General features: G+C 40.0%; 2 protein-coding genes across 2 annotated transcripts in view; one reads left to right on the forward strand and one right to left on the reverse strand.

Annotated features, from left to right (window-relative positions):
- LOC126242367 (heat shock 70 kDa protein 12A-like) overlaps positions 1-16170 on the forward strand; it is a 225077-nt gene extending 208907 nt beyond the window's left edge. The window contains exon 13 of the mRNA XM_049948085.1: positions 15780-16170. Within this exon, the coding sequence (XP_049804042.1) occupies positions 15780-15965 (186 nt within the window). The 3' untranslated portion in view covers positions 15966-16170. The remainder of the gene's footprint in view (positions 1-15779) is intronic.
- Positions 16171-18040: 1870 nt separating this feature from the next.
- LOC126247888 (Kazal peptide Pr13a-like) overlaps positions 18041-26921 on the reverse strand; it is a 55554-nt gene continuing 46673 nt past the window's right edge. The window contains exon 3 of the mRNA XM_049948517.1: positions 18041-18172. Within this exon, the coding sequence (XP_049804474.1) occupies positions 18123-18172 (50 nt within the window). The 3' untranslated portion in view covers positions 18041-18122. The remainder of the gene's footprint in view (positions 18173-26921) is intronic.

Genomic DNA, 26921 nt, shown 5'->3' on the forward strand with positions numbered 1-26921 from the left:
CTGCTCTGTCCCAACTGAACTAATGACACACCTGATCTGGAAAACACTTGACATCCTTACAAAGGTAGTACCACAGTACTAGATATCGATAACCACTGCTGCTGCCACTCCCGGACAGATAATGCTAGCTGCCGGACCTCACTGCTGCTCTGTCCCAACCAAATTAATGACACACCCAACCTGGAAAACACTTGATGTCCTTACAAAGATAGTACCACAGTACTAGATATCGATAACCGCTGCTGCTGCCACTTGTGGACAGACAACACTAACAAACATAGTGGCACCAGTAAACACAAGAAGAAATAGAGATGCGACTAGCCCTATTACACGATGCCAACCTACCAACGGCACCAATGTGAGCTGCAACACAGCTCATTTATGAAAAAGATTTCTGTCTGACATGTGCTGGAATATTGCTCTAGTATGAAATGTATATCAGTTTATAGCGGAGATACTGAGTCGTAGATAGGCACAACAGAAAGACTGTCACAAATATAGCTTTTGGCCAGTAAGGCCTTTGTCAGAATTGGACGGCAAACACACATACACACTCATGCAAATGCAACTCACACACACATGCATGAGTTGTCTTAGGCAACTGAGACCACACTGTGGCATCAAGATATATGAGCAGTATCTAAATTCAAAAGCTAGTTTTTCGTGCATCTCAATGTCTATGGCACTATTTCTCCTACACTATGTGCCATAGAATGATATAATTTGGTAGATACCTTCACTATTATTTATGGATAGTGTCTGCAAAATGCATTGAGAATACATTCAGTAGTAAATAAGTAACAGATTAGAACAATATGGGAAAAGACAGATTGCTATTAACCGTGAAGAAGATACATTAAGTTGCCAACAAGCACAATTAAAAGACACAGTTTTCATCAGTGAAAGAGAGACACACACCATCCATATATACAAGCAAGCACACCTCATGCACACACGACAGCCAACCCCAGCATGTCAGGCCGGAATGCAACTATTACATGGGATACACGCAGCAATTTAAAGGGGGTGAAGAAGGGGAAGGGATAGTAGTGTATGGGTGGGGAGAGAGACGAAAACTGTCTGGTGGAGTGTGCTTGGAACAGGATCCTAACAGGCACAGCATCAGGAGGTTGTGGGACAGGAAGTTGGCAAAAAAAAAAAAACAAAATGAGCAAAAACCAGAAGAGTGGGGAAAGCCAGGTGAATGGCAGAGGGCGGAAAATAAACAGGGTGGGAGATGAGAATGGGGAGGAGATGATAGGACAGAGGGGGTGGAAACTGTTGGGTGAAGGGTGTGGGAAAGTATGTTACTGTAGGTTGAGGCCGGAATAATTATGGAAGTGGAGAATGTGTTGTAAAGATAACTCTCTTATGCACAGATAAGAAAAACTGGTGGTGGAGGGAAGGATTCGGATGACTCAGGTAGTGAAGCAGCTATTAAAATCGAGTGTATTATGTTCAGCTGCATGTTGTGCCACAGGTTGGTCTACTTTGCTCTTGGCCACAGTTTGGCTGTGGCCATTCATCCTGTTGGACACATGGTTGGTAGTCATACCAATATAAAAAGATGTGCAATGATTGCAGCAGAGCTAGGAAATGACATGGCTGCTTTGTCAATTGGCCTGACCCCTGATGGGGTAGGATATACCTGTGACAGGACTGGAATAGGACCTGCTGGGTGGGTGGATTGGGAAGGTTTTGCAGCTGGGTCGCAACCCCATCTCACAACGATCATATCCTTGTGGCAAAGGGCTGGGAATGAGAGTGGCATAATGATTGACTAGGATGTTGTAGAGATTGGGTGAGTGATGGAACATCACTTTAGGAGCGTGAGAAATGGAAATCTTGTGTATGATGTCACTCGTTTCTGGGCATGATGATAGGTAATCTAATGTTTTTTTGCATATTTGTGCATATTTTTACGTGGATTCACGTGTTTTTGCGTATTTTTACGTATCTGTGCGAATTTTTACGCATCTGTACCTGTCTTCACATATTTTTGTGCATTTTTACGCTTCTTTTCGCTTATCCAGCTCCTCTCACATCCATCAACACCTACTTTGCCCATTTCTGTGTCATTCACATTTCCTTTACACAATTCCTGCCACAGTGGACACTTGCTCCATCTTTCTCCACCAGGTCAGAAAAGTATCCACTCCCTGGCTAAAACCCAATCTTACTTCCTGTCTCTCAAATGCTGCCCATATCTTGGAATCCCCCCAAATGGTCTCACCCTCACCCTCACATACCTGGTACTGCAAAACTGCATTTGCATGGTACAGGCATCCCAGAACCACCTCTGTTCCCTCTGCAAGATACTATTACTCTGCAATCTCTACTCCACACATTACATCTCTGAAATTGAATTCCTTGCTCTTCAGCACCTGGAAAAGCACTCCAGACACCACCTCCATAAGTGATCCAATCTGCTGAAATCCTATTGTTGCCTCAGGCCACCGCTATCTAATCGCTATCATACACACAGTGTTCCTCCTCTTCCACCCCTCCCAGCAGCTAAACCATGCATGGTTGACCTTTACAGCTTGCCCATATCCCCAAAAAATCCCTACCAACTCTCCGCCAAATCCAGAGCCAAAATATTCCTGTAACACTGGTGTTAACCTTTCCACCACAACCCTATGTTGTTAATCTTCCCACCAAACCCCTCAGTTCCACAGAAGTGCCAGTCCTATCCAATAGCCTCACCTTCAGCCCCACACCCAAATTTAACCTTGCTGGATTTGTCAAAGATCTACTCTCCTTCTCCCCTATCCGCCAGAAGTACCCTACATATGTTTTTGTTTGCGATCTGCCTTTAGCAAAACACATTTTGTTTTCTATCACAAACATGTTTCACTGCAGCTGGAGCATCATCAGTGGGCTTTTATTTTGTGGCTGTTAAACATAAAGAATGTTCTTTACTGGTTGTACATATGTAAATATTAGTTTATGAAACTGTAATTACAAATTTTTTGAAGAACACACAAAGTTATCTGTTCATGTCTTTTTACCAAAAAGGTAAAAATCCTGCCTTAATCACCCTACCTGTAGACAAAGATTCCACCACTGTTGTTATGAATCAAGTGACTACCTGGCAGATATTCTCCATTAATTATCTAACTCCTCCACATACAAATTCTACCAGATTGATCCCAACCCAGAAGTCCAACACAATCTCCAATCCCTGCTTAAAGCCTTAGGCTCTTCTCAGAACATCTCCCTTAATCCATCTCCCTCCTCATCCCTGTGATATCCTACACACCCACGATGCCAAGGGCATTGACGGTGAGTCGCCAAAACCAACACATAAACAGCTATGAACAACAACAACAACCACAAACGGATATGGCAAATGATGACAACAACAACCATGAATGGATATGGCAGTAGACAAGTCCACGGAGTAAACTGGGTTACGGGCCAAGACGTAGCGAGATTCAAGAACCAACAATAATGCATACAGTATAGAACACAAGAGCACAGTCAGATTGGAACATGACTGACATGGAGCCCCTGCACTGCCAGGTTTATAGGGCCCCTAAGAGTGCTGTTAGGTTGATGCGGCAGGTGTGGCCCATGCACAGTGCTGTGATGGTGACAGCAGTGCTCACAGGTTATATGGGCACCACCTAGCAGCTGTTGTTTACATCCACACCTTCTGGTGGGCTGTCCAAATTATTGGACCAAGACACCATATCCCTTCCTCCCCCCTGAAATAGGCACATAGGGCATGAAACGCTTGGGTCGATGCTTTGGAAGGTGAACATGTGGTGTACCACCAATGGAAGCCGCCAGCTGGGAGAAGAAACACAGGACATCAGGCACTGCAATGGAGAAGTGCAGTATGGTAGATGACCACGGAGCAGATGGAGGTAGTGGTGATGTTTCAACCTACATACATGCACCTATCACCTATAGGAGCACAAATAGTACTCTTGAGCAGGGGGGATGTGTGAGGGCGTGGTCACCAACTGAGAAACTGAGAGTAATCCTCTGCAGGAGGGATAGGCTGGAGGCGGGGACGGAGTTACTTCGTGTTCCAACACATCAAACCTCTTGGGGTATCAAGCATCATAAGGCGCCGCCCATGAGTGGCTACCACCATAACGGGCATCAATGAGGGTTTTACCCCATGGGAACATGCCCAAATGAGTCAACCAGCAGGGTATCGTCCAATGTGTTGGGTCTGGGATTCCTTGGGTTGGGGTGCCAGGAGATGGAGAAGGGTACGAGGCTGTCAGCCATGAAGGAGTTCTGCTGGGCTGTGGTCACGGACAGGGGTGGACCTGTAGGTGCTCAGGAACATCATGAGAGCTTCTATCTTAATAGATAAACCCACAGCCTTCAACATTTATTGTGCACCATCCACTCTTCTTCTTCATCGGTGGAGGGGTGAAATGGAGGGCTACACATGTGTTCGAAGCCATTAGCAGTACAAAATTGTTTAAAGGCTATAGAAGTGAATTGGGGTGCATTATCAGTGATGATGGAGAGGGGGAGCCCTTCAATGGTGAGAATCTGTAAAAGTGCATCGAGCGTGAATGCAGTGGTGGTGGACTCCATGCTGGCCACGGAGAGGTAGTTTGAATAAGCGTCCACAACAATAAGCCACATCGAGCTGAGGAAACGGCCAGCAAAATCTAGATGGATGCAATATCAAGGAGGATGTGGAGTAGGCCAGGAGGCAAAAGACTGGGGGTGGAGCAGCCTGATGTTGAGTACAGGCAGAACAGCAGTGCACTGAGCCTCCACATCCTTGTTCAGTCCTGGCCAGTAGACATGTTGCCTGGCAAGGGCTTTCATCTGAGATGTACCCCAGTACCCGCGATGGAGTGGTTCCAAGACGTGAGTGCATAAGGTAGTTGAGATGACAACACGGTGGGTACCTGTCCCTGCATCCAGCAGAAGCACATTGGAGATGACGGACACATAATGAGATAGGCGAGCCCAGGCCCAGAGCTCGTGAGCAGCGAACTTGGAAATATAAGCTGGCCACCCTTGGAGGACATAGTGTGCAATGGCCAATGATAGTGGCACATGTCTGTCATCAGGTGAGTAGCAGTAATGGGAAACCCATCCAAGGTGTGCTGTCGTTTCATGTCAATGTGAAAACGGGAGAGCTCTAGAGGGTCAAACACTGGCTCTGGCCCTAAGGGCAAACAGGAGAGGGCATCGACATTTGTGTGTTGTGCAGTAGGCTTGTACTTGATGATGTAGTTGTAGGAGCTAAGAAAAAGAGCCCCATGCTGGATCCTCTAAGCCATCCACTCGGGAAGCCAACAGTGTGGCCCAAAGAGTACTAAGAGTGGTTTATGGTCTGTAATGAGTGCAAACTAAGACCAAAATAGATACACATAGTATTTATTCACAGCAAATATGATCACCAATGCTTCTTTCTTGATCTGGGAGTAACTGCACTGGGCAGGTGTCATTGTTTTGGATACATAGCTGATGGGTTGCTCCATACCATAATCACAGTAGTGTGCCAGCACTGCAGCCATGGCATAGAGAGAAGTGTCCACAGCCAAAGCAAGGGGACATGATGGGGATAAGGGGGAAAGGCAAGGTGCAGAACATAATGTGCATTTCAGCTGTGTGAATGCCTGCTCACAGGTCTCCGACCACTGAAAGGGAACACGCTTTCTTCTGCAATTGGTTGAGAGAATGCAAAATGTGTGGTGCTTGCAGAAGAATCTTAGAATCATAATTCACTTTCCACCCAAAAAATGTCCTGCAAAGTCCTAGAGGTTATGGGGATGTGGGAGAGAGTCAGTAGCAGAAAAATTATGATGAGTGGGCTAAATCCCGTCTTTGATGAGCAAGTGGCCCAGGTAGAGCACTTGTTCCTGGAAAAACTGGCATTTGTGCAAGCGGCACTTGAGCTCTGCATCACGCAACTTAGTAAATAGGGTACAGGGGTTACACAGGTGGTCTTTTCGCATAGCACCAGAAGCAATTAAGTCATCCAGGTAAATGGTATAAGCTGGGATGGACATTGTTAACTGTTCCAGGTATCTATGGAAGATTGCTGGAGCAGGTCCCAAATGACAAACGCTTGTATTTGTATAAGCCAAAAGGCATATTAATGACAACAATGCATTGCGATTCCTCATCAAGTGGAATCTATAAGTAAGCACCAGCAAGTTCTATTGTAGAAAAACATTCACCTCCAACAGGTTTTGAGAGGAGGTCTTGACGTGGTAGGGGATAGGTTCCACCAGAGATTGGGCATCGATCATCGACTTAAAATCTCCACAAAGCAGGAGGGAATATTTGTGCTTCTAGACTATGACCAGAGGCATGGCCCAAGCACTAGTTTTGACTGGTAATATGACCCCAGCATCTGAAGGCGATCAGGTTCAAGCTTAATGGCCGTCCGTAAGGAGACTGGAAAAGGACATGCATAACAGAACAGGGACACTGCATCTGGATATATGGAAATATGTGCCTCAGAATCAGTGTAAAGCCCAAGCATGGCTCAAAAATATGTGAAAGAGGCACAAAGGTCACCAATTTCCTGGAAGGGAACCCTGTCAGAGAAGGCCTGAACTTTGTCCACGATGGAGAACCCAAACAGCGAGAAAGCATCCAGGCCAAAAATGTCGACTTGGAAATGAACGTCCTGACAAACAATCAAGAAATGAATAAATAACTTGGGGGAACAAAGATTGCCCTGGGGAACTATGGCCTGAAGCTCGTGCACCATCCCATGACACAAGTTAGGAGTAGGGTTACTCTGACCTTACGGCCGACGGTAGACAGTTTGGAGATGTTCATCCTTGCCACAACGGGTGCAGTGTGCCCTTGATCAGGGCAGTCTGCCCATTGTTGGCTCACAAAGCAGTCAGGACAAGAAGGCAGATACCACTGGTTGTGCCGACGTGGCTAGCCTAGCTGCTCAGAGGTCATTTTCTGCCTGTGCAATCTCGAAAGAGTGCACGATTTTCAGTGTCATCCAAGGGGGGATTATTGAGCTTGAGGGCTGCAGAGGAACATCTGGATCAGGAGGCAATTGGACCACTACATTGTAACAACGGCTCAGACCTTGCAAATCCATCACCCACAACTGATAAGACTGGCCTGCTCACTTGTGTTACTGGTGGAACTCAAGGCATGATGCAACCACATGGAACCATTGTGAATCGTAGGTCGACAGCAATAAACACATTTTCTCAAAAGTGAGAGCAACCAGGTTTGAAAGGGGAGCCAACCATCTCTGGGGAAGCCCATGAGAGGAAGATTGACCATTGGAGAGAGTCATCTGAAAACCAAAAAGTGGCAAAAGTGCTGTTTCAGTCGCTGCAAATGCGTGTCCCAAACCTCCTTACTGTTGTTAAATGGTTGGAATGTGGGTGTACAGAACCCTGTCTGGGAGGTGACCACAATTGGGACAGGTTGTGAACTTTGTACCTGCAATCGGTTAGATAGTAGCTAAATTTCCTGACACAAAAGATCCGTTTGCTGCTGGAACTGCTGATGGAATTGCTGTTGCAATTGTTGCTACAGGAGTGGTTGTTGCTGTTCATGAGCTGTACAAGTTTCACATCTATAATGCACTATTAACATTTTAAATCATCTCCAATTCTAGTAACTGGAATGAGATCAGGAGCTACAGGCTGACCAGCCGAGGGCATTGACGGTGAGCTGCCCAAACCCACAGAAAGACAGTGAAGGATGACAACAACAACCATAAATGGATATGGAAAATTATGAAAACAACAACAACCATGAACAGATATGGCAGTAGACAAGTCCATAGAGTAAACCAGATTGAGGGCTGAGACATATCAAGATTCAAGAATCAACAACAATGCATACGGTATAGAGGATAAGAGCACAGTCGGAACATGACTGACTCGGAGCCCATGCACTGGCGGCTTTATAGGGCCCCCTTGAGTTCCAATATGCTGGAATGGCAGGCGTGGCCCGCACACTGCACTGTGGTGGTGACAGCAGCACTTGCAGATTATGGGGGGTTCACCTAGTGGCTGTCATCTTTGTTCATGCCTTGTGGCGAGCTGTCCAGATTGTTGGACTGAGACACCAATTGAACCAATCCTTTGCTAGGGCTTTGATTACCAGTCATCATGACCTGAAATGAGGCACATTCTACCCGATATATTTCCCACCCCTCCTAAAACAGGGTTCTGTTACCCACCCAACCTCCACAACATCCTAGTCCACCCCTACGTCATTCCCAATCCCAATCCCAAACTCTAACCACAAGGATCATATCTCTGAGGAAGACACAGGTGCAAAACCAGCCCAGTCCACCCACCCAGGACTTCCTGTAATGTCACAGGTTTATCCTAGCCCCATCAGGGGCTGGGCCAACTGTCAAAGCAGCCATGTCATTTACCGGCTCTGCTCCAATCATCGCACAGTTTTCATATTGGTATGTCTACCAACCAGCTGTCTACCAGGATGAATGGCCACCACCAAACTGTGGCCAAGAAGAAAGTAGACAACACTATGGTACAACATGCAGCTGAACATAACACATTTGATTTCAATGGCTGCTTTACTACCCAAGCCATCTGGATCCTTCCCTCAACCACCAGCTTCTCTGAACTGTGCATATGTGAGTCATCCTTATAACACCTTCTCCTCTCCCATAATTATCCTGTCCACAACAGACAGCCCCCCCCCCCCCCCCCCCGTTCTCTCATCTCCTCCCCATTGTCATCTCTCAGCCAGTTTATTTGGCACTCTCTGCCGATGCATCTGCTCATCTTTCCCTGCTCCTCTCCTCTTTTGCTCCTCGTTTCCTCAGCTCCCTGCCCCACAACCTCTTGACAATGCTGCACCTGTTGGGATTCTAGTCCCTGCACACACCACCAGACAGCGTTCATCTCTCACCCCAGCCGTACACTACTATTTCTTCCCCTTCCCCATCCCCTCTGGCCCGAGATGCTGGAGTTGGCTGTCATGTGTGCCTGAGGTGTGCTTGCTTATGTACATAGATGGCATGTGTCTCTCTTTTACTGATGAAGGCTTTGGCTAAAAGCTTTATGTAAGTGTCATTTAATTGTTGCTGTCCGCAACTTAACATGTCTTCTTTATGGAATGTAGCAATCTGTATTTTCGTACGTTGATGATATTCCTACCTAGAGTGTCCATTGTTTAATACATTAAAACATCTGTGTAATTGTGGTGAAAAGGGTGTGTGAGGGAGCTGGACATTGTCTGTAATGATCTTGATAAAGACGACGAGCAGTTTTTCCATTAGTGTGAGCTTTGCCATGCAGAAAGGTCATGTTGGTTTATTCTGCGAACATATATTCAACCATGTTGCTCTAAGCTTGCAGATGTAAATACATGTGAATTTGGCTCAAACCAGGTCAGAGAGGTAGGATAGATGTCAGATGGCATCAGGTGATCCGACATAAGCAGCTGCCCACCATGACTACCCTGATGAATGCCTATCTAGCAAACATGTTTTCAAATGGCTGCTGCATAGAAATGATATGTTTCTGGACATGAATTCCAATTCAGAATATTCTCTGCACAGTTCCCACTACAAGTTGTAGAAGTTTGTAAGGGCAATTTTAGAGCTCCCTGTATAATCAACTGTACTGTGTGTTCATTTATATACATATTTAATATCCCTCTTTATGTTAGGTGTGATTAAAAACTGTACTTTTCTGAAAAAACTCATTCACTAAGAGAGAAAAACTACTGTCTTTATCTCTGGATCTGAAGCAGGTGTAATGCTTACCCATGTACCATCTCTGACTAATTCTCTCCAATGCCTCCCCTCCCATCTTATTGATGATAAGATTTGGTAATGACAAAGATTTGGTAATGACACTTTAAATGGAATGGAGAGTCCAATGGCCGGTCCATGTGCTTTGGAATGGCTGTATAGTGTGTACTGATAAATGTGTGAACAAAATAAGTTACTTTGATCGTTTAACGAGCTTAAGTTAAACATTTTATGGTGTGTATATGCGGATTAGTAATTGTTCTCGGTGAGTAACTAAAAATACGGCGATCTGTTAAAAGAACAGGGACATATTGTGCTTTGAAACTAACTAGTGGACAATGGCCGCGACCAGTTCGGAAAATTTGAATTCTATTTACGAAATAAGTGAGGAAGCGTGGAATAAACCGTGTTCCTGTAACAAAACAGCAAGAAAAGGCGTGTGTTGTGTAAAGTGTAACAGGAAATTCCATTACTCGTGTGTAAATTCAACGAATAGAGTGAAAAGCTGGAAATGCAGTGATTGTTTTCGTACTGACGGTGACGATATGGACGAAAGCAAAACAGACCCGTTAAAAACGTGTGTGTGCGAAAAGTTACAGAATGAACTCAGAATAATAAGAAAGGAACTTAAGTATTCGAAAACAATTATATGTTTGTTAACAAACGAACTACAGAAGCGAGAATCAGGCAAGATAGAAATGTGCAAAAACTACAGATTTGATGCACCCAACATAAATCACGATTCACAACACAGTGTGCATACCACAACACAGAACGCAGTTCAAAAAGGAAATCAATCTATGGGTGCAGCAATGAAAATGCAAACCTTTGCTCCTGAGAGTCGGTCAGTGAATAGGAGACCCAAAATATTCGTTGCCTCAGATAGCCATGGCAGAGACTGTGCAAGAAACATTTTAAACTTAGCTTCAAATAAATATGATGTTGAAGGGAAGGTGATACCAGGTGCTCCCACTAGTGTAATACTAAAAAAATGCAATGACCTCCATAAGTTGACAAGTGAAGATTCTGCAGTTATCTGGGCAGGGGCTAACGATGTGGCAAAGAATGAAACCAAGTTGGCAATTCGTTCACTACATAAAGCCTTGTCAGCATTACAAAATACAAATACAAAAGTGATTTTAGTTGGTGTACCACATAGACATGACCTGCCTGAATGGTCTTGTGTAAACAAAGAAATTCAATCTGCAAACAGAAAGCTAAAAAAAATAGTGAAAGGCTTCCATAACACTTGTTTTATTGATACTCCTAGTAACAAGGAACTTTATACAGCACATGGACAACACCTTAATGCAACTGGTAAAGAACTAATTGCCACAAGGATTTATGAATCAGTGGAAACAAACAGGAAAGTGTACAAAACAGCAATAGAACTTAAATGGAAGGATACTGAAGTCTCAGATAAAGAATCAGTGAGAATTGTTATTGATACAACTCCAGCACAAATAACAACAAAATCCTTAAAAGTGAACTCTGTTTGTGGGGAGAGGACAATTACTCAAGCAATAAACTTACCCAAGAGGACAGTGCAAACGTTTGAAGAAGCAGCAAATAAGGGGGCAGGAAAGAAGGCACCATATAAGAAGAGAGACCTACTTGCAAAAAGAAGAACAGCAAATCAAGCTCAAGGGATGAGAATACCAACACGTGGACTACGGCAGTCAACCCGAAAAAAGAAACCACAACCGAGGGACCAGGATTTTTGGTGGGATCAGCAGTGGTTTCACAGACGAAAGCAGTTAACAAAGTGAGTCATCAAGTGGATGAACAGGTATGTGACTATCATAACACACATGATCACAGTGCATCAAGATTAAAGACATTAACGGAACCTATAACTTCAAATATAAAGTCAAATTGCTCTCAGAGGAATACAGACAGAGACAAACTACTTACTTTTCTACAAGTTAACATACGTTGTATTAGAAATAAAATTTTAGAATTAGAACATTTATGTAACACTGAGCATGTAGATGTTATATGTGTATCTGAGCACTGGTTAACACAAGAACAAGTAAATATGTTCATTCCCCAAGGGTATGTTGTGGGAGACATGATATGTAGAAAACAGAGAAAGAATGGTGGGGTGGGAATTTTTGTCAAAGAAGGAATAATGTTTTCCAGAATTGATGTATCTACATACTCCTCAGAGCTAGATGGGGAGTTTAGTTGTGTAAAACTAATGAATGAAAATATAGTGGTAGTTAGTCTATATAGGTCGCCAGATGGTGATGTAAATTTGTTTATTGAAAAATGTGAATTAATAATTAAAAAAATATTGAAGAGTAAAACGAGAATTGCTATATGTGGTGATTTCAACATAGAAATGGTAAACACACAAAGACCAGTTACTAGGACATTTTTGAATATGCTAAGATCATTAGACCTCTATTGCACAAATAAATGTGCCACACGTAAGAATGCCTGTATAGACAATATTATTGTGAATTTCCATAGGGAGGATTTTACAGTTAGACTTGCAGGAAGTGGACTTGCAGATCATGAGCCACTACTCCTTACCCTCTGTAAGAGGCAGCCAGTTAAGACTGAAGAATCTAAAGTAGTAGTGGTACGAAGACAGAAGGAAGAGTGCATAAATATGTTTGTTGATAGATTAGGAAGTGCAGATTGGGACTTTATATATAACTGTCAATCTGGAAAAAGGGAAGCTGAAATTAGCTTTGGTAACTTCTTTAAAAAGTACACAGATTTATGGTATTCCTGCTCACCAGTAAAAAAAATAAGATATCCAAATGAAATGAAAAAGAAAAGTCTGAACTGGTTCACACAAGAGCTAGTAGAAATTAGAGGAAACTTGCATATGCTGTACCAGATGCATAAACAAGCCTCTGACCAAGGGGCAGAACAGAGTGTGAACATTCATAGGTCATATCTGAAATGCAAAAAATACTATAAAGCTAAACTACTTCTGGCAAAAAAGCAAGCAGTGGAGAACTATATAGAAAGAGCTCCCAATAAATGCAAGGCAGCCTGGCAAATAATAAAACAAGAGAATACACCGAAACGCACAGAAACAGCTCTGCTTGATCCTGAAGAATTAAACGAGTACTTTTTAAACTCAGTTAAAGAAATAAGTAACAGTATCAAAGCAACAAATTCATCTGCAATGAACCTTGTTGGAACACCACTGCCTGTTAACCTGGCATTTCAATGGAGGGCGGTCACACCTGCTGATGTTATAAAAGCTGTATCCAAATTTTCAGGTTCTAAAAGTATGGACTGTTATTGGTTATCAAATAACATAATTAAAAAGACAATACACTCAATCGCCAAACCGTTAGCTTATATTTTTAATAAATGTGTAGAATTTGGAGTTTTTCCGGATGCACTCAAGGTATCAAAAGTTGTCCCAGTTTTTAAAAAAGGAGACAAACATCTCCCCCAAAGCTACAGACCAGTCTCCATTGTTCCAATATTCTCAAAGGTATTTGAGGCGCTGATACACACACAAATAAGCAACTTCTTTGAAAAACACAATATCCTATGTAACAATCAGTTTGGCTTTCGAAAGGGGAAGAACACAACAGGGGCCATCTTGGAAATCATTGACCAAACCTTAACAGCTTTTGAAAATAATAACATGGTATCACTGGTATTATGTGACCTAAGCAAAGCTTTCGATTGCATTCCTGTTGACATACTACTGGGGAAACTAGAGTTTTATGGGGTGAGAGGGAGCACTTTATCTGTGATAAATTCTTATTTAAGTAACCGAAAACAATTCGTTTCAGTCAGAAATTTAAATTCTTCCATCATGGAAATCAGCACAGGTGTACCACAAGGGTCTATCCTTGGACCCTTCTTCTTCATTGTCGCTATTAACGATTTACCTAAAAATATAGCTCACCCTGTTGTGTGTTATGCTGACGATACAACACTACTTACCACACATCAGAACATTTCAGATCTGAATAACCTAACAAAAGAAACACTAGATAAGGCCCTGGACTGGTTTGCAGCCAATAAGCTCCTATGCAACCCTGACAAAACACAACAACTTTTAATGGGAACATCAAATGAAGTAGGCAATAAGTCGGTAAAACTCTTAGGTATTCACATTGACTCAAAACTATATTGGGAGGAACATGTCAATCATGTATGTGAAAAAATATCTCGGGTGGCATACCTTCTCTTGAAACTAAGGGAGGTAGTGAGCTTGGAGTACCTTAGGGTGACATACTTTGGGCTATTCCAGTCACATATTTCATATGGTCTGATTATATGGGGGCACTCCACTCACATCAAAAACGTATTGAAATTACAAAAAAAAGTCATACGTATAATATGTAAAAGAGGTCATAGGGAGCACTGTCGTCCTCTTTTCTCCAGACTCAGAATACTTACAATTATAAATTTATACATCTATGTGTCTGTACTCTATATTAAAAATAATATTTCAGAATTTATTGCCAGAAATGAAATACACGAACACAACACCAGGGCGAACGGTAATTTAGACATACCGCGCCACAGATTAGCGAGAACAGGAAATTCCCACAAAGTTAACCCACTCAAAATGTTCAATAAACTGCCAATTCGTGTTCAGTCTATGGATACAAATTCTTTTAAAATTAAGTGGTACAGCTGGCTGTCAGATCATCCATTCTATGACATTAAAGAATTCTTTGAGATGCCTGAGGAGTATATAAGCATTTAAAAGTTGTCTGTAGTTAACATATTATTTTGTGCTGTGGTTAATAGTGTGTAATTACAAAGTTTATACTATAACCAATAAAATACCTTATTATATTAGATTATAAGATAGCTTGTTGCGTTAGCTTTTAAAAGCTATCCTTTGTAATTTGGTACACTGCCATGCTTCAAATGTATTTATAATGTATTGACAGAAGTTTATTTTGTTATTCTGTATGTACTAGTACATCTTGTATGACGAAGCCAATATCATTGTAAAATGATCTATGGTGAATAAAATTCTTGAAATTCTTGAAATGAGCACAGAATATGGACTAAGTAAATCAAAGATAGAATGTGGAGTTGCAGAAATTGCAGTAACCATAAAGGTAACATGAAACTTGAGGGGCAAGTGATTGATTAAGTGGAGCAGTTGTGCTATCTTGGAAGCAAAATAATGCATAATTAGAGATATGAAGTAGGCTAGCACAGGAACTAAAAGAAGTCTACTTGTATCAAACATAGGCCTCAATTTGAGAAATACTCTTCTGAGGAAGTACATCTGGAGCAAAACATTATATAGAAATGAATCATGGGCTGTGGAAAAACCAGAAGAAGATAATCAAAGTGTTTGCAGTGTTGCAGAACAATACTGAAAATTAAGTTGAATTATAAGACATGAAATGAGAAGATACTCCACAAAATTGACAAAAAAGGAATATATGCAAAACACTGACTGTACTCCGATTAAAATTACTTTGTTTTGAAGTTTCAGTGAGTCAAGTGGTAGGGGCCACCTGGCTTTCCTGAGTCGCACATGTTTGTTGTGTTGCCTGTTTTGTAGGTATGAACAGCGCCTTGTAGAGTGTGGCTGGCTACATAATGGCAACACTGCCCCCTGCTACTGCAATCTGTCTGTCACAAAGTAATTTTAATCAGCGTATAAAAGAAGGGATAGGGAGATAGGATGTGTGTTAAGGCACCAGAAAATAATTTTCATGTTACTACGGGGAGCAACAGAGAGCAAAACCTGTAGGTAAAGATAGAGACTGAAATACACCAAGTGAATAATTGAAAACATTGTGTGTTATTTCTACTGTTAAATGAAGAGGTTGGCACAAGAGGGGAATTCTTGCCAGGCGACATCAAACCAGACCAATGACCTCTGTGCCCACATGTTATTTCTGTTGACACAGTGTTACAGAGTGGATTACTTTGATGAGTGTAATTAAAACACCAATGCTTCTACTGTTTATTGCTATAATAACTTATATGTGGATCATTTTCATTATGAGAGGTGCTGCCTTAAGCAGAAAAAAGCATATAAGTAGATTGTTTCTCAGCCAATTTTATTGTAGTGCAAGCATTTACAGTGTATTGTAAATATTGTTTTTTTTTTCAGTATGTAACAGAGCCAGGTGTGAGACGATGTGGAACACTGAAACTTGATCTTTCACACACAGAGAGACCTGCAAGAGAAATTCAGATTTGCATGGTGTTTGGAGGAACTGAAGTAACTGCTAGTGCAACAGATATTGCTTCTGGGAATCGTGTTGACATTCAGGTTGACTTTCTGTCAAGCAGCTGATAGCTTTTCTCACTCTATTATACAAGACTGTTTTTGAGTCAATGTTTTTGCCTGTAATTATTATGATTGCACTGTGTAAAGGTAGTCACATAATGTGGATGTACTTCCATGTAATCCTGCCATGAAAGTTTGCTATTGATCTCATGTGACAATACCTTTAACAACAAAAATATACTAACTCCTGTTAGAATGTACATAATTTAATTTTCATGCCTGAATCTTCAGTGTAGTTCTATTCAGGCATATCTTCATAGTACAAAGTAACAGAAGTGTATATAAAAGAATTTGTTTTGTATATATATAAAAAATAAACATTGCTGCACATGTTTATAAAATTTTTATTATTGTATTCAAATAATTTGAAGTCATTTATTGTTTCACAAGTTTGTTCAATAAAACTGTGAGTTCTCTATTATGCTGAAACATATTAAAAAGTTTCAGTGAATTACAAATGCTAAAAAAGGAGAGAGTGAAAGGAAGATGAGAAAAAATGAAAAATTATGGAGAGGCAGAAAGGAGCTTTCTCTAGTAGTAGACAGATAATAATTTGTATGACTAGCTAATCGCCTCTTACCATTTAACATATATTTAACATGACAAAAGTGTAAGATTTGTTTTTGAGTTTAATTACTTCTGTTCTGTGCTTTAAGAAGCCATACATTACTGTTTATATTGGTGCTTTCAAGTGGTTTCTACTCAATGCTATCTCTGTAGCCATTCTAGCCCTTCCATATCATTTTCCTAACACATTTCATTTTTGAATTAAGGAGCTTTGAGTACAGATGCCAAACATTCTCTACCCGTTCCACTTTTTATCATTCATTCCGTAGTACAGTTTTCAATATTGGCATGATAATGTTTTCACCAACAGTTCAATTATTTCATTTGGATACTTAATTCAAAATTTGTACTTCCTATGACTATTATTGTCAAAATGTAACTGAGTGTAGTAAAATAATGTTATCCAAGTGATAATGATTACTGAGGTTTATGCTTAATTTAGAGGACATATGGTAGAACAGTCTATAAATTAAAGACATTGGGTATTAAGTATGTGTTCCTGAATTTATAAATGTGATTGTAATTCATGCTACAATTATTAGTTATTGTAGTTGAGATAAGGGACATTGGGCCCAGCCAACTCTGAGAGTAAACGATTCCATTGTATTTCCTTTTTGTCTGTAGCTCCAGTTTTGCAACAAATTGATACCACCTCTTTACATCCATTTCAGTTTGGAATCTTATGAAAGTATCCTGGACTTATGTCTCAAATTAGAGACTTATTTTTCACATTCATTAATAAATAAATCATACTCACTTCATCAGTCTGTAGTTAACAAGACACCTGAAAACCTTTTCACTCATCAAGGGCTCTAAAGAAGCACAACTGAATGCAACAAATTTTGCCCATCAGTTGATTACACAGTGGAAACATTTACATTTCAAAGTGTCTCTCAGTACCATTTATGCTTGCCCCCCCCCCTCCCCCCCTGCCCCCCTCCCCTCCCCCTCCCCACACACACACACACACAGTGATACACAGTATCCATTTTATATTAATAAGATTACTGAAAAAGCAGCACGCATTTCGAAGACACTTTTTGACCATACTTTTTTTCGTGCGCCTAATAACAAAATGTTGACCTCATTAGAGACTAGTTACTGTCATAAAGTGAATATATTTTCTTTTTCCGCCAACCTGACACCAAATGTCTCCCAAGAAACATTTATTTATGTTGTAGTATGTAGTATGTAGAATGTAATGAATTTTGATGTCATTACTGATGAGTGTATTAAACCAGGAGAACATTCTAAGAATTAGAAAACCAGTCTTGCTGCATGGAAGACTTGATTTAAGAATTGTAGCCCATAATAATTTGACAAAAGGAAATGCTGATGTCTATGATGTTCTGGTGATAGTTCTCACTGCCTGGACTCCAACCATCAATCAGTCATACTGTGGAAGCCTAATAAACAGTTCAAATGTCAAATTTAGCTTCATATTGTGGCAGTTACAGATGGTCATTCAATGAGAGAGAAAAAAAAACACTCAGTTTTTAAATAAAGTGCTTTATTTAAATTACAATTACTTATTACAAAATTTTGTTTCATGCTGCATGATGAAACAGGAAAGAAGATATACAAAGACAAATTCTGTTACTGTTTTTTTAATGCAGGGCAGAGGTCTCGACTAGTGGTCACAAAACCTGGAAACAGAAAAATTTTTACCATAAGAAAAAGCGTGTGTTTAAGCCTATACAAACCTGTGAAAGTACTTGTGTTTTCAATATTATTGTGTATATTAATACTGTTTTAGGTTGTGACATGACATCATAGAAACAGTTAGATGAGCTTTGGACGTTTGATAGACTTTTCACTATCATCACACTTTTGAGGTTTTAGAATAATTCTGTCAACATCATAGCAGAGCACAGCTGGTAACGTTTGCAGCCATACAATGTGACAGTCATCACTGGTCTGTATGATAACTTGATGTTATAGAAGTACAAAAGATGGTGCAGTGGCAGACAAAAGGTAAAAAAATTAAAAACTGCCTGGTGAAGAAAGTGGGAGAAACTAACAAATTATAATAAACACAGTCTTAGAATGTAATGAATTTTGATGTCATTACTGATGAGTGTATTAAACCAGGAGAACATTCTAAGAATTAGAAAACCAGTCTTACTGCATGGAAGAAAGATAATGGGAAAGCAAATAAATGCCTAATTTTGTTCCTTGACATAAATCCACTATCTTGACACCTGAGATATTTTGATCAAACCACATAAGATTTATGAAGTTCACTTGGAGAAAAGCATTGGTTTCTTTTGACACAAATTTCATAATATTTTGTGGATGAAAGTAATCAATTTCTGAAAGTATACAGTGTAATTCAACAGGTAAGAAACCCACTGCGCAAGCTGTGGCAGGAGGAGACATATGAAAAAGGTATCAAAATTTGTAAGCTTTCAGACTCAGATGCTCCTTCTGGCAGAAGGGTTGAAGGCTGGTGAAATCTAGGAAATTGGGGGGGTTCCTAAAATCATGATATGAAATGAGGTCCACTCTGTCCAACATTTTGTCCACGAGACCTAGAAAAGCTTCTTGTCGACCTCCCTATCTCCACAATATCCTTGTCAGATCCTGTGCTCCTTCTACATTCATTTTCCTACCCTATGGCTCCGACCCCTGAGGATCCCTGCTGTAAGATGTGCCGTATGCATCCTCCTACCACCTCGTACACCAGTTCTGTAACTGGCAATACGTATTCCATCAAAGGGAGAGCCCCCTGTGAAACGACACAGCATGTACCAGCTGTTATGTTGGTGGCCTGATTACCACCAAGTTATAATTAAGGATGAATGGGTACAGGCAGAAGTGTGCATACTGGCAATATATGATATCCTGTTGCAGGGCATGCCCTACAGCATGACAGTCGTAACCTTGGTGTCTGTTGTACCAGACTTGCCATTTGGATTCTTCTGCCAGACACAAGTTTCTCAGAACTCTGGGTGGGAACTAGTATTACAACATGTCCTTGGTTCCCGCCACCCACCTGGTCTTAATTTATACTAATTTCTTCTGTCCCAGCATTTCTTGTTAGTAACTATTCCTTTCTTCATGCCCTATTAGTTTTCTATATCTTTTATTTTATGACCTGTCTATTCCTCCCTCTTCTCCCCCCCCCCCCCCCCCTCAATCTCTTACCACATACAATGCATGTACCTTGCCAGTCTTATTAACTTGCACATGATGTTTAGTCAGTAATTTCTGTCTTCCAAGCACAATATGTTGTGTCATTTTAAATCTGAGTGTGATACTATTCACAGAAAGCTGGTTTCAAGAATCTTTTTTACCAATTCTTCTGCTACTGTATGTGTGCTTGAATTGATTACAATAGTCATGTCATCTGCAAAAAGAACAAGATCTGCTTGTTGCATATTAGACAGACGATCATTTACATAGATGAGGTACAATAGTGGACCTAAGATTGAGCCTTGGGGAATCCCATAATTGATTCCACCCCAGTTAGAATAATATCCTATTTTATGGGATTGATGGTACAGCAACCAACAGATAATGTCATATCACATAAAAAAAAAAAATGCAGAAAATTGTGCTTAGTAATTCAGCCATGTAATCACATGGTTGAATTACTAAGCACAACTTTCCGCATTTTTTGGTGAGATATGGCATTATCTGTTGATTGCTGTACCATCAATCCCATAAACCTTTTGTTTATCTTGGAGAATATTGTTATTCCCACAGTCAGAGGCCTTAGATAAATAACTGAAAATACCAACCGGCTCTGTTTTGTTATTTAATGCTTGTAACATTTGATGAGTGAACATGTAAATGGCGTCAGCAGTAGAGCAACTCTTCTGGAATTTAAACTGTGATTTACTGAGTATATTATTGTTGCTCAGGTGAGATACTATTCAAGAATACACCAGCTTCTCAAAAATTTTGGAAAATGATGTCAATAAGGAAATGGGTTGGTAGTTATTGACATCTCTCCAATCACATATCTTAAAGAGGTTTTTAACAACAACAGATTTTAGTTTCTCTGGAAAAATGCCTTGAATTAGTAATGCATTACATATTTCAGATAAGACAGAACTTACGGTATTTGGCACTCAATTGGAAATGCCATCAAATCCATTTGAGATTTTATTATTGAGAAAACATGTGATTTACTTAGTTTTTGAAAGAAGAAGTTGGCGACAGATTCATACTATTGAATTTTATGGAACTGATTTTTCAAAATACTACTGTGGTTTTCCTCTTACACTGTTTGTACCAGTCCTTTCTATATATTTCTGGAACAATTATTAAATGTATACCACATGTGACTCATTTAAAGTCCTTCCATTCAGTTCAGTAGAGATGTTATCCTGTTCAGTAACTGATTGTCCCATCTCTTGTTTCACTACATACTGTTGTTGGAATTACTGATTTCTGACATAACCTTTTAGATATGTATTCTCCTGTCACCACTTGATGAGTAGCTTTTTTATCTATCCAATTTTTTGTGGGAAGTGCAGTGTGGTGTCCAAGATCATCTAGCCAAATTTGATGAAATTTAAACTCAGTTGTCTTTGTTACATATGTCAATTGATGATGGCGAACTTTGTACACAATGTATGGAGCCCAAGGAGCTTCATTAAGAATGAAAATGTGCAAAATGTTTCACTGATTTGTCTTTCCCAAAAATCTGCCATTATTCCAAGTGCAAACATGGCAGAACTAAGTGGTTTTAGGAGTTCCAAAATGTTCTTTTTCCAGGTTAAAGCCTCATCATTATGGACACCTACATACTTTAAAGTTTCTGCTCTGTGTACTATGTCCTCACCATGTGTTACTATTATCACTGGTTATTGCCCCTAGACGTCACTTATCTAACCCTACAGTTATGTAGTGCTCAGACAGGTACAGGATGTCTATTTTTTCATCACTCTCTAAGTTCTCCATCATGCAGACAACAAGCTCTTCCACCTTGTTACTCAATTCTCCAATATTCTGATTAAATAAGGTGACCTTACTTTTCTGTACATTCTTAAGCATATTGTGGGCCTCTTCAGTTACTTTGATTTCTTTCAAAGCGGGGTGCCTGAATCCTGATTCTAACCTAAAAAAGGTGCTTCTCTGACACCAGTAACCACAGGGATCTTACTCTGTGTGGGGATGCCACTGCCCCCCCCCCCCCCTTTCCCTGTGTTCCATACATTTTCAGCAAGAAACTCAACCAGCTTTCTTGCCCTTTCCTGTTCTAGTGTAAGCTTTGTCTACACTATAATATGTCTAGTCTAGTCATATCCCCATCTCCCAATTGTAGCAACAGGCACTGCATTTATATGGGACTTCATTTTAATCAGCAGCAGCGTGCTCAACTCAGAGTTCACGTGGCTCACAGCATTGTTACCCAGGGCTGGTCATGGTGCTCTAGGACCTCCACAAAACTCATGTAACTGTGTGTAGTTGCTACTCCTATTTCATCCAGGTCACCCCTAATGCTGCAATTACCATTCTTGTTCCTTGCTCCATCTACAACAGTAATCTGATCCTTTGTCAAAATCTTTGCACATATTCCAATTTCCCTCTGTCACCTGGGCTAAGGCTAGCATTGGGCTTCACAATATTTGTGACCTGGAACCATGTTCCTAATCCATCTCGTACCAACTGGGCTACACCCCTCCCATGGCTACTACCTAGCACCAATACTCTTTCCTTCCTATTATTTTTTGGTACTGACTTACATTTAGTTTCTTTCATCTTTGCTAAAAGTCTGCTACCCACTACTGTGACCTACAGCTGAATGAGGCTCTACCCTTCTACTATGAGGTAACAAGTCCAATTTATTTGATATTGTAAGCTCAAATTTAAATGAAGAATTTGAGGAGCTGTTCCCTTTTTACTTTTACACAGTTACAATGATTTTTTTCCCCTTCAACATATCTAGTTCCAAATTCACATGTTTGAATTCAGCCTGGAGGACACAAATCTTTGCCTTCTCTTCAGTGATTCACTTGACTTTCTTGCAGAGCATACAGTTCCATGGGAGAGCCTCACTGAGTCCCCCAAACAGTTCCCCATACTCATCAATGAAGTGAAGCTCCAACCCACAATTGACATATACTACTCCCTCTCTGACTATCCTACAACATCATCCACACTTATCACACATTACCACAGAGGTTACACACTTAAAAGTAGAATTAAATCACTTAACACACTGTACACTACACAAATTTATGTTATTCATGAGCCTCAAAAATTAGATTACAGGTTTGCACTTCAGGCGTATGAGTTGAGAATAACACATCGTGATGATGAAAGTGTTTCTATAAGAGTGATGTTGAAAATGGAAGTCAGTAAAAAACAATCAAGGTCTAATAAAACTGCAGCTGAAGTAAATGTCACCAAAAAACCTTATTACAAAAGGAATGAAGATAGAAAATGCTCTGCACGTGGAACATTTTGTTACTTATGAAAACAATGCAACACAGGATAGGTTTCTTTTAGATGTAAGAAAAAGGGCTTACGATAAAATGAGTGCATAGCATGGATGAAAGAAAAGACTGTGCTATGTTGCCAACTTGTGACACCTGAACAGAAAGTTCAAGAAATGGTCACCATATGCACATTTTAAAAACTCAGAAGAAACTTTAAATCTTGGGATACACCAATTTTTCTGTAGGCATAAACAAAATGGACTGTGACGAGTCACATTTTGACAGTAGTGCAACACATCATATAACAAATGGACATGATTGGTACACAACACGTTAGCCAATTGTAACACCAGTGAAGATGGACAGTGCCAAAAATGATGTACAACTGCGGCATTTGATAAAGGTCAGAACTGATGTGCCGCTATTCAATGGACAGAAATAAATAAACCAGTATTTGGAAGATGATTGATTTTGTTCAGATGGATCTTGTAACTTATTTTCTGTTGAAAAAGCTGCACAAAAGTAAATAGTTCTAGTAACTGAAAATTATGGCAAATTGTGACTATTTTTAAAATCAAACGACGGAAAATCCAGGATGTAATGTAACAATATTGTGAAAAGGAAAGTTGCCACTCACCATATAGCAAAGATGCTGAGTAGCAGTGAGTCATGCGTGCATGAGTTGCATTTGCCTGAGTGTCTGTATGTGTGATTCTGTCATCTATTTTTGACTACAGTCTTACTGGCCAAAAGCTTTATTTGTGGCAGTCTTTTTGTTGTGCCTATCTGCAACTCAGCATCTCCCCCTGTTTGGTGAGTGGCAACTGTCCTTCACAATATTGAGTATTTTTAAAAGTAATATTGCACTTTCTGTATCCTGTGATGAAAATGAGCTTTAAAGTTAGGCTTTGAAGGATGTTCATCAAGAAAAATCTTGTACTGTTGTTGAGGCAGATGACATCTTACGTAGCTGACATGGAAGCTAAATTATCAAAATAAATGCTATGTACCCCAGTTTTTGGAATACTGTGGTGTAGGGACAACAACTGATGGTGTCTTTAGTGAGGAGTGCTTCTATGGTAAACATAATTGGCTAGTGTTTGGTGAAAGAGTGCAGAAAACTGCTACCTGGAGAATTAGTTTATATAGATGTTTGAAAACCAATGGAAGAAAATGATACATAGCTTCACTGATACTTTGCTGTTTTTGAAGATGATTTTTTTCAGCTTCATGATAAAATACCTTTTGTGACACAAAGTTAAAATTAAAGAAAAGTTGCCACTGCTTATTAAAAAGATAAAGACTCAGGCTGAAGTTACTGTGGAAGAATTATGTACAGATGATGTGAATGAGTTCCATAAAAAAGATGTACATGTACATCTACATCTATTCTCTGAAAACCAGTGCAAAGTGCATGGCAGAGGACACTTTCCATTGTGCCATTTAATACACCTTTTTCCTTTTCCATTCACATATCGAGAATTGGGAAAATGATTGCATAAATGTTTCTGTGCATGCTGTAGTTAGTCTAATTTTGTCTTCAGGATATCTATGGGAGCAGTACATAGTGGATTGTAGTATATTTCTAGATTCATCACTTAAAGCTAGTTTTAGAAACTTTACAAGTTTCAATGAATGGTTTTCATCTATTTTCAAGCATATACCAATTCCATTCATTCAACATCTTTGTGATACTCTCCATTGGGTCAAATAAACCTGTGAACATTTTTTCTGCCCTTCTTCATATCTGTTCAGTACCCCCATACACTTGCACAATATTTTAGAATGGGTTGCACAAGAGTTTTGTATGTAAACATCTTTGTAGACTGATTGAATTTCCTTAGTATTCTACCAACAAGACACAGTCTACCACCTGCTTTACTATCACTGAGACTATGTGATCATTCCATTTCATGTCCTTAGAAATTGTTACATCCAGGTATTTGTATAGGTTGACTGATTACAAATGTGCCTCACTGATATTGTAGTCGTAGGATACTATTCTTTTTTTATTGTTTTCATTTTATGAAATGCACAATTTTATATCTTGAAACATTTACAATTAGCTGCCAATCTTTGCATCACTTTGAAAATGTATCAAGATCTGAATATTTGTAGAGCTACTTCCTGACAGTACTAAGTGTTCTAAAATTCTACATCAAATGGAAGTCAAGGATGGTGGATAGGAGTTATGTGGGTCATTTCTGCTGCATTTTTTTGTAGATTGGTATAAGAATTCCATCATCCCCTAGAGCTTTGTTTGATTTAAATGACCCCAGCTGTTTTTCAATGCCACTGATATCTATTTCACTCATCTCTGCAGTGGCACAAGAGTTAAATTGAGGCATTACTCTTGGATTTTCCTTTTTCTGCTCTCGCATTGATACCTTCAATTTCAGTTCCTATTTCATCAGTGAGTGACTGGACACTAACTTTGGTGCAACTAACAGCCTTTACGTACAACCAGAATTTGTTCAGATTTTGCAAAACATCCATTAATAATTTTCTGCTACAAAAGTCTTTGAAGGCTGCATGCACTGCCATCTTGACAACCAAATACATTTCTTTCAACATTTCTCTATCCACAGCCCTATGCTTTGTTTCAAACTTTTTCTTTAGTGTCTTTAGAACTCTCTTCACAGTGACTACATACCATGGGGAATCCCTCCCATCATGAACTGTTCTACTAGGTGTATCATTCTTTTAAACTTGTTCTATAGTTCCTTTACATGCTCCTGCCTGAGCTAAAAGTTTCTGGTTCCTCATTATCTAGTTTACTGGATACATAAATCTTTGTACTTGTTTTAGTTGCCCTTTGTACTTTGGTAATCATTGTTGCCACAACTGCATCATGGTCACTGATACCAGTTTCTGTGTGAACATCTTCAAATAGGTCAGGTCTACTTGTTACCATTTGCTGCAATACATTTCCAACATCAGTCGTTTCTGAGGTATCTGTTCTAGGTAATTTTGAGATAGTGTATGTTCTTGACACCTACCCTAACATGGGAGATGATTGTAACATCCTGAGCTCTCCCTGGTCCCTGTCTCCCCTGTGCAGTGCATGAGATCTAGCATTGACATGCTACTCACAGTCCAGCAGATGAATGGTGGTAGATTCCATATTTCTTATAGATGTGACAAGAGCCACAGGAGAGAATAGTATCTTGGATAACTATGTGTCTCTGGTACATGACTCTTGGTAGGCCTTCCAACAGCACATTTGCAGCTGCTTCCAGTTGCTTGTGGGTAGTCAGGGTGATTTCCAGTTGCTTACGAACAGCAACTAACTCATCTCACATCTGAGAGCAGCATTGTGACAGGTGCAATATTTTATAGAACAGGTTATGTAGATTGGACTGAAACAATTACTGCCCCAATACTCCTCAGTAGAATGGATTTACTGAATGGGAAAATAGACTCCTGTGTGCGATGGCAAGTTTTTTGCTCTGCTTGGCTGAATATCTACCAAAAGCATTGTTGGGTGACACAACATTTGTTGCAGCATACAATCAGTTTGGTCCCAAGGAAATTAAATGGGAAACTCCAGTCAAGATATTTTTGAAGAAGGAAGATTGTTTTGATAATTTGCTGATATTTGGAAGGGAATGGTAAGCAAAGATTCCAGAGCAAAGGGAAAGTAGTTTGATGCCAAGTGTTCAAAAGGATATGTGGTTGGCTATGATATGATGGGCATCATATTTATTTTCCTTAAATAAAAGTGTATCTTTGTATGCAGAGATGTGAAATTCAAATGCAAACAATTACAAAAAATAGTGAATCAAACATGAAAAGAGTTGTTGAAATGTCACATGAAGGTGAAAAGGAAGAGGTTATAGAAAATGAATGTAAAAATATTGATTTTGAGGACGATAATCAATAGAATGAATGAACCATGGTGTGGGTATAAGTTAGAAAGAGGTTAGAAAACATTTCTATGACATGGAGGAGCATGCCAAAAAAATATTCATTGCCCAAAAGAGAGTTATTAGGATAATGAGCA

Source organism: Schistocerca nitens, chromosome 1, assembly GCF_023898315.1.
Source record: "Schistocerca nitens isolate TAMUIC-IGC-003100 chromosome 1, iqSchNite1.1, whole genome shotgun sequence".
Classification (NCBI taxonomy): domain Eukaryota; kingdom Metazoa; phylum Arthropoda; class Insecta; order Orthoptera; family Acrididae; genus Schistocerca; species Schistocerca nitens.